Source organism: Mustelus asterias, chromosome 5 (genome assembly GCF_964213995.1).
Source record: "Mustelus asterias chromosome 5, sMusAst1.hap1.1, whole genome shotgun sequence".
Taxonomy (NCBI): Eukaryota; Metazoa; Chordata; class Chondrichthyes; order Carcharhiniformes; family Triakidae; genus Mustelus; species Mustelus asterias.
Genome location: NC_135805.1, coordinates 33,744,724 through 33,753,951, shown reverse-complemented (window position 1 = coordinate 33,753,951; position 9,228 = coordinate 33,744,724). Strand labels below are relative to the sequence as shown.

Here is a 9,228-nt window from a genome sequence, read left to right as displayed (position 1 = left end):
ACTAACCTGCTTGTTGGGAACTCTCAAGTCCTAACAGTCTTTGGAGTTTTCGCACATGCACAGATTGGGAGTGGGCTGCACATGTGCAGAGCTGCTTCTTTAAATTCTTTGGGTGTAGAACCCAAGTCAGGTGACCAGGAGCAGAGCTCCATAAAAGACTAGTGTCCTAGGCAGGGAACAGAGCGAGGTCCCAACTTGTGGTCCCAGGCAGGGAACGAGGTGGTCCCAAAATGTGGTTCCAGGTAGGGGAGAGAGACAGGTCCCAGTTAAGGAGAAAGAAGGAAACTGCTCCAAACAGGAAAAAGGATGTGGGAAGCAGACGATAAGTGAAGGGGGCTCGAAAGAAGTCCTGCTAAGCGAAGAGGGCTCTGAAGGCCCTGAAGATCCAAGAAGGCAGCTGAAGGTTGCTGGCTTCATGCTGCAGGCTGTTGGGGAAAGTCATGTTCTGCTTAGCGCAGCTGAGGAGTTGAAATTGGGCTTGAGAGTTGGTGCTCAAGTGTAAACTCAGGAATTAAATTTCTGAAGACAAGATTGAAACTCTGAAGTGTGCAGTCGTTGATGTCGTCTGAGTTGGAGTGACTTTTGGAAAGAACTCCTTAACTTCTATGTAACTAGATCTTACCAATAATATGAGGGTCTGGCCCAGGATGATTACACGGGACACTTAATAAGTCTCAATGCAATCAGGCAGAGTCAACATAGTTTTGTGAAAGGAAACTGTGTTTGACTAATTTATTTGTGTTTTCGAGGAAATAACAAGCAACCTGGCAGAAGGGAACCTGTAGGTGTGGCGTACTTGGATTTCCAGAAGGCATTTGGCAAGGTGCCATATTAAAGGTTACTACACAAAATAAGGGCTTATGGTGTAGGGGATAAAATATTAGGATGTATAGAGAATTGGTTAGCTAACAGGAAACAGAGTATGCATAAATGAGTCATTTTTGGGTTGGCAGGATGTAACAAGTGGAGTGCCACAGGGTTCAGTGCTGGTGCCTGAGCTATTTACAATCTTTCCACCACTTGAGAGAAAGAAGCAACTGTGTGATTGCTAAATTTGATGACAACACAAAGACGTGTAGGAAAGTAAGGCGTGGAGGGGACATAAGGAGCCTGCAAAGGAAGATAGATAGGTTAAGTGAGTGGGCAAAAAATTAGCAGATGGAGTATAATATGCAAAATGTGAATTTCGCAGGAGGAATAGAAAAGCAGCATATTATCAAAATGGACAGTTAATGCAGAACTCGGAGATACAGAGGGATCTGGGTGTCCAGGTACAGGAATCACAAAAGGTTAGTACGCAGGTACAACAAGTGATTAGGAAGACAAATGAAATATTGTTCATTGCAAGGGGAATGGAATATAAAGGTAGGGATGTTTGCTACAGTTGCACAGGGAATTGGTACGACCACGTTGAGAGTACTGGGTACAGCTTTGGTCTCCTTATTTAAGAAATGAAATAATTGTATTAGACACATTGCATAGGAGGTCCACTTGACAGATTCCTGGGATGAAGGGGTTATCTCATGAAAACCGGTTGGACAGGTTGGGCCTGTATCCATTGGAGTTTAGAAGATTGAGCGGAGATTTTATTGAAACATGCAAGATCCCGAGGGAACCAGACAGGACAGAGGCTGAGAGGATGTTTCCCCTCGTGGGAGAGACAAGAATAAGGAGGTCTCCCATTTAAGACAGGGATGAGGAGAGTTTTTTTTTCTCAAGGGGATGTCTAGTTCTCTTTTCCAAAGAGCAGTGGATACAGGGTCATTTAATATTTTTAAGGCAGAGTTAGATAGATTCTCAACTAACAATGGCGTCAAAAGATATTGGGGGGTAGGTAGTAGAGTTGAGGCCACAGTCAGATCAGACATGATGTTATCAAATGGTGGAGCAGGCCCGAGGGGCTGAATGGCCTCCCTGTGCTCCTAATTCATATGTATGTTTATATATTTCCCTTTGAACACCTGGCTGTGGAAAGGCATCCAGATGGACAATGAAAACTACTGTACCAACGCTATCTTCCAGGAAAATATCTTTTCTTAAGTGCTTTCTTAATCAGGGTAGAGCAGGCAACAAAAGTTATTGCAAAAAGGCAGCTGGATTTGAATGGTTAAGGTGTTTTTTTTGTCAGGAGTCTGGAGAAAGTAAACACGCTAATTATATGAGTGAACTTAGTAATAAAATCTGCTTGCTGTGCTAGCTGTCTTCAGATTAAAGTTGGGCTGTAATTACACCACAGAAGAAAGAAAGGTAGCTTAGTCGCAATCCAGACCATTTATGTAAACTCAGCCTTCTTGTCAACGTTGCTCTCGGGTTGCATGAATGCAAACCACAAAAATCATCTCCATGAACAAAATAGAGACAGTGTCAATTTACAGACTTGATATCCCATATACTGCTACTGTCATTGTGTGCTTCACTGTTCAAGACTTTTGTAAGTCCTAAGGTTAAAAAGAGACTTATTTTCAATTGCTTTTCTCAGCAGGAACATGGCAAAGGTGCAAGATTAATGGAAAAAGCAGGCAGGCACGAGACAGATATATTTTGCTCATTGTATTTTATTATAAAAACACTTTGGTTGTAGCCATGAACTGATACGGGCACAAAAAGGCATTTTTCTTTTAAGGAGGGTGGGCACGTACAAATTAATAAATAAACCTTTACTAGTTTTAACAAGTAAACAAATAATCTCTTTACTGTTGGAGTATTAAACAGTTAACAGCCGCACCTAGCTGTAGATATAAACCTGGACTTTCCCAGGGAATCCCGAAAGACATATCAACAGTGACAGAAGATGGTGAAAAATAAATCTGGATTGTATGTGTAACGTCCAATGTTGTGTAAATTTGGACTGACATTTTAAATCAAACTACCATCCTTTCCACAATTCACAAACATGAACTTTGACAATTTACCTTTTTTTTTAAAGAAAAAGCTACTACATTGCTTGCAAAGCCTCAGGCAAAATCTTTATCCTTGCAATTGCCCCCGCATGGTGATAAATTGGACTACTATTCTGAAATGGCAGATCTATCAGACAGGTTATGAAGTGTTTCTCACAACACCTGCAGTCTCATTCCAACCACCAGCTTCCCCCTGCCCCCACCCCCGCCCCCACTCCCACCGCCGTCCTCCAAGTGTAGGGAAAAACCACAGGCCACCACTGTGGCGCCATCCTTGGTTGTGTCCAATCAATACGGCCTTATTTCCTGTCCATTTGCTGAGGTCACAGCAGCAAATCTCATTAATTATTTCTGTCCTTGCTGCCTCCAGTGTGCTTCTGGCATGACAAGGGAAAACTGTTTGACCTTTCCGCAAATTTGTTTGCCGGCACACAAGAAGGTGGGGGTTGGGGGTGGGGGGGTGGAGAGGCTGTGTTATCTTTCTTTGTTTCACTGTGATTAAAATAACAGAATCTTGCTACATCGCTCCGCAACATTTCACTTGGTACAAACTATTCCATGTTTTTTTGAAAGGAGGATTAAGTGGCGGGCTGAACTGACAGCTTATCTACAAAGATTTATTCTAGTTTGATATCTCCCTGTGTTACACCAGTCAGAACTTGGTCACAGCATACACAATGTTTTCCAGAGTGGATCTGGCTTCAGAAGCAGGAAAGCATCGGAGTGCTTCCAAAGCCCGGTTTCCATGGTAACGGCATAAATCAAGAGACGAACTCACACCTTTTCCAGTCTTGATAATTCGATGCAACTACAACAAGCAGAAAGAAAGGACCTGTGTAAGTGCACACATGTAAAGCATTAGCTCAGAATATGTACCTGCATACTTAGCCATTGATTTAAAAGCAAACATGGTCTAGTCTGCCCCTTGCACCGGTGATATAACACAGAGACATTACTGTATAACGCAATAACTTTAAGAAAAATAAACATTTTAATCAGTTCGATCAACAGGTTTGGAATGTTCTCACTTGTAAATTTAAGCTTTCATGGACAGGTGCCAAGAAATATCCACAATGCACTGTGAGGACCTTTAAGATACGTTGCCATTTGTAATCCTATATAGCTCAAAAGTAGAAGAAAACTGTTAAAATATATGATGTGGAAATGCCGGTGTTGGACTGGGGTGGGCACAGTAAAAAGTCTCACAATGCCAGGTTAAAGTCCAACAGGTTTATTTGGAATCACAAGCTTTTGGACTCACCTAATGAAGGAGCAGTGCTCCAAAAGCTCATGATTCTAAATAAACCTGTTGGGCTTTAACCTGGTGTTGTGAAAATACATAACCGTACAAAGCAATATCACATGTCTCAGAAACATTCGAGGGACCCAGTGTTTGCAAAGATTACTCATTTTAAATGTTATACGAAAAAATACAGGATGCAGAGAGCTCAACGAAAGCTACTTTCCTTAAAGTGACAAGACAAATGCATCAGGACTCTATTGGTGTTTACAAAATTGAATGACTAAATTATTCAATATAGTTGCTTCCATTTACTGCCAATCAATCATATTAATTAATTTAGTAAAACAATTGTATTTCACCCACATCACAAACTTTATGACAGATGGAGTTTAATCCAGACAAATGCGAGGTGATGTATTCTTGAGGGTCAAATTTTGGTGTGAATTAAACTGTAAATGGCAGAACCTATAGGAACATTAACATATAGGGATCTGTTCCCTAAAAGCGATAACACAGTTGGCCAAGGTGATTAAGAAGGCATATGGCATGCTTGCCTTCATCAACTGGGGCACTGAGTACAGGAGTTAGAAAATCATGTTGCAGCATAAAACCTTGGTTAGGCCGCATCGCGTGGAGTATTGCGAGCAGTTCTGCTCACCACATTATCAGAAGGATGTAGAAGCTTTGGAGAGAGTGCAAAGAGGATGTTGCCTGGTGTCGAGGGTGTTGGCTATGAGGAGAGGTTGAATAAACTAGGATTGTTTTCACTGGAAAGACAGAGGCTGAGGGGAGACCTGATAGAGGTCTACAAAATTATGAGAGGCGTAGACATGGTGGATAGTCAGAGGCTTTTTCCAAGGGTGGAAGTGTCAATTACAAGGGGGCACAGGTTCAAGTTGAGGGGGGAAAGTTTTTCACACAGAGTGGTGGGTGCCTGGAGCGCGCTGTCAAAGGTGGTGGAGGAAACAGACACATTAGCAACATTTAAGAGGCATCTGGATGGGTACATGAATAGGGAGGGCATAGATGGATATGGACCGAGTAAGGGCAGAAGGTTTTTTTTTAGTTAGGGCATCATGATCGGCACAGGCTTGGAGGGCCGAAGGACTTGTTCCTGTGCCATACTTTTCCTTGTTCTTTGTCCTTTAAATAACCATCAAGATACCTTTATGCTGCCCCATTTCTTTACATTCACTTTCTGAAGAGAGTTTGGGACTCTGAACTGGTTTCTATTCTCCCATATTCTCTCTATCAGAAAGACTGCCTACTTCCACCTCTTTAACTGAGTCCACCTTCACTCCTGCCTTCTTACCATCATTGTCAGCTCCAAATCTAATGCTGGGCTGGTCAGCCCCCCACTCCCCATAAAGTTTAACTCAATCAAACCCCTGCTGCACGTAGCTAATGTTGCAACAATTTCTGCTTGTCTATTAAAACTGTTCTCATTGATTAGTATTTGCCACTAGTCCATCAGCAAATCAAACTTAAAATTTTAATTCTTGTGTTTAAATCCCTTCTTTATTCTATCTCTGATCATCAGTACGACCTCCTCTAGCACCACAACCTCTCCCCACAGAATTCCGCATATCCTTCTGGCTTTTCAATTGCCCAACGCCTTCACGATCCTCATTGAAACCCAACTACTGAAACAAGGTTTGACAACTATCTTGGGCAACACAGTGGTTAGCACTGCTGCCTCACAGCGCCAGGGACCCGGGTTCAATTCCTGGCTTGGGCCACTGTCTGTGTGGAGTTTGCACGTTCTCCCCGTGTCTGCGTGGGTTTCCTCCGGGTGCTCCGGTTTCCTCCCACAGTCCAAAGATGTGTGAGTTAGGTTGATTGGCCATGCTAAATTGCCCCTTAGTGTCAGGGGACTAGCTAGGGTAAATGCATTGGGTTATGGGGATAGGACCTGGGTGTGATTGTGGTCCGGTGCAGACTCGATGGGCCGAATGGCCTCCTTCTGCACTGTAGGATTCTATGATTCTATGGCTTGATAGTTATTTTTTTCTTTCCACTTTGGTTTTTTTGGGTTATAAACCACCAGCTAAATGCATTTTGTAGTTACATTAAAGACTGGAAAGAACCTAAAAGTATAAATATCAGGATACAACAAATATAACTAATTATTTTTTCACTTTGGCCAATCTAAGTCAATCTTTTACAATGTAGGCCAGCTTGATTAATAGTTTGCTTAACTCAAACTTCGCCAAAATGTTACAGTTGTGAATTGTTACAATTACACAAAACAATGCTTTGAGAAATTCTAAATTGAACAAAGAACTGTAAAATGCTTTACTTCCAGTCCACATGGGATTTCAAAAAGTTAGGAGTCATAAAGTAATCAAATGAGGTGGCCATTTGGCCCATCTCTGTTCATCCATCTACAATGACCCAAAGTCCCAGCTCTGCAGCATCCATTGCTTTTTGCTTCTAGTACTCTCTGCTGAAATTTATTACTGCGGAGTGGCATGGTGACACAGTGGTTAGCACTGCTGCCTCACAGCACCGGGTTTGATTCCCAGCTTGGGTCACTGTCTGTGCGGAGCCTGCACGTTCTCCCCGTGTCTGCGTGGGTTTCCTCCGGGTGCTCCTGTTTCCTCCCACAGTCCGAAAGACGTGCTGGTTAGATGAATTGGCCATGCTAAATTCTCCTTCAGTGTACCCGAACAGGCGCTGGAGTGTGGAGACTTGGAAGTTTTCACAGTAACTTCATTGCAGTGTTAATGTAAGCCTACTTGTGACTAATAAATAAACTTCACTTTGTTCCATGGATTAATTATTCTGCATGAAACAGAACTTGAGAATATCAATCCTAAATTTGTCGCTTTAGAGATGACATCTGTATCCCTGGAGACAGTGATGCAGAATGATGCCAACAGCACAGAGTCAATCCCTGTTGCAGTGGTGGTGGATCAAGGACCCCGGTTTCCTGGACTTACAGGACGCTTGACATGGAGTGGTGCCCCTCAAGCAATATAACCAATTGTCTCTCTCTGATGGAGAGTTGCCTTCATGGGCGATGGCTCATTACCATTACTCTCTCAATTAATTTAAAAGTCCTCCGAATTTACATTTTCCATTTTGTTAACTATCCACCTCTTGTAAAAATGGCTGCATTCGTTTCCTGTACGGTATTGACACATCTAAACAAAACTGCCCTAATTGGATTTGTCACAATGTAAATATGATAAGAGTGACACCACTAGCTTTTTCCTAGGGTGGAAGAGTCAATTACTCGGGGGCACAGGTTTAAGGTGTGAGGGGCAATGTTTAAAGATGTATGAGGCAGATTTTTTTTACACAGAGAGTAGTGGCTGCCTGGAACTCGCTGCCGGGGGAGGTAGTGGAAGCAGATACGGTAGTGACTTTTAAGGGGCGTCTTGACAAATACATGAATAGGATGGGAATAAAGGGATATGGTCCCCGGAAGGGTAGGGGGTTTTAGTTCAGTTGGGCAGCATGGTCGGTGCAGGCTTGGAGGACCGAAGGGCCTGTTCCTGTGCTGTAATTTCCTTTGTTCTCCCAGCCAGAAAGGTGGGAGGGCTGCAAAGTGGAAGGGGGGGGGGGGAAGAGAGTTGGGTGGTGGTGAGTATCCACATAATTTTGAATGCAGCAGGACAAGTTAAAAGTGGATGGGATATTGTGCTAGCTGTGGTTAAGTGGGGAGCACTCTTCCTTCTGTGTCACAAGGTTCTGGGTTCAAGTCCCGTTCCAGGGCTTGAGCACCGAGGGAGCACTGTACTGTTGGAGGCCCTGTCTTTTGGAAAAGACTTTAAACCGAGGCACAATAAAATTGGTTGGGTGGATGCATAAGATCCCACGGCATTATTTAAAGAGGAGCAGGGGAGTTCTCCTCTTATCAACATCACAGAAAACAGGTATTACAAAAAGTGCTGCAGAAATGCAGGTTTTTGCAAAAAAAAATGGATATTGTATATGGCGGGCAGTGAATCAAAAAAGATCATTTAAATCTTTTACGAATCACTATTTAAACCTCAGTTAGAGTACTGTGTACCATTCAGGGCGCAACACTTTGGAAAAGGTTTCAAATCCTGGGAGAGGGGACAGTGGACATTTACTAGGATGATACCAGGGTGAGAGGCAGAGGCTGCAGAAGCTGAGACTGTTCTCTTCGGAACAGAGAAGGTGAAGGGGAAACATCTTTCAGGTACTCAAAATTATCATGGGTATTGATAAAGTGAGTGAGGACGGACCGTTTCCCCGGCAAGTGGATCAGTAAGTAGAAGTTATAGATTTAAAAGAATTGGCAAGAGAATCGGAAGGCAGATGAGAATAAATTTATTTGTGTAGTGGATTATATTTGGAATGGGCCAAGAAAGAAAAACAGATAGTGGAATCAGATCTCACAAGAACGTTCAAAAGGTAAGTGAGTATGTATTTAAGAGGACTAACTTGTAGAATTACGGGGAAAAGATAGGGAGTGGGATAAATTAGGCAGCTTGGTCAAAGAGCCAGCCTATGCACAACAGACTGAATGGTTCCTTTCTGTGCTGTAAGATTCTGCAAAATCACAGTGCCTTTATCAGATGTTGTTGCAGTTGCAGACAGGCACGAGTTGTTTTCTGCAGTTCATAGAGACACTTTTAAAAGACACTGTAAATAGACCATGTTGGCCTTGCTGTTTGCTGAGCAAATAAACTTTGTTTGCTTTGCTGCACGTCCTGTCGGAAATCCAGTCTCGCCTCAAATTCATTGGCCGACAGTGGTCAATAGGCATTCCATGTCATTGCAGCCGTCAACCAGCGTATTCAGCGCCATCACTAGAGGGAGGCCGCAATAACACCAGAGATGGGTTCACACAGGCAGTCGCCATTAGAAATGTGGACACAGAGATTTACCACTGGATATAAAAATAAGCCTGAAACATGCAAGTTTAAAATGGAAATTAAAGGCTATCACAATCTAATTAATTAGCTCCCACCTTCTAACTTCACTACATTTGAAGAATTCTGATTTTGACTAACTAGATGCAGTTTCATGGTAAATCAACCGGTCTTGTAGATCTCTGCAAGATCACCTCTTATGCCTTCTTTCAAGGTGGAGGAATCCAAATCTCTTCAG

General features: G+C 42.8%; 1 protein-coding gene across 2 annotated transcripts in view; it reads right to left on the bottom strand.

Annotated features, from left to right (window-relative positions):
- Positions 1–2,548: 2,548 nt before the first annotated feature.
- The window catches only part of pdss2 (prenyl (decaprenyl) diphosphate synthase, subunit 2), a 214,965-nt gene continuing 208,285 nt past the window's right edge, over positions 2,549–9,228 (bottom strand). For both annotated transcript variants that reach the window (XM_078212395.1, XM_078212396.1), the window contains one exon: positions 2,549–3,708. In XM_078212395.1, the coding sequence (XP_078068521.1) occupies positions 3,553–3,708 (156 nt within the window). In that variant the 3' untranslated portion in view covers positions 2,549–3,552. The remainder of the gene's footprint in view (positions 3,709–9,228) is intronic.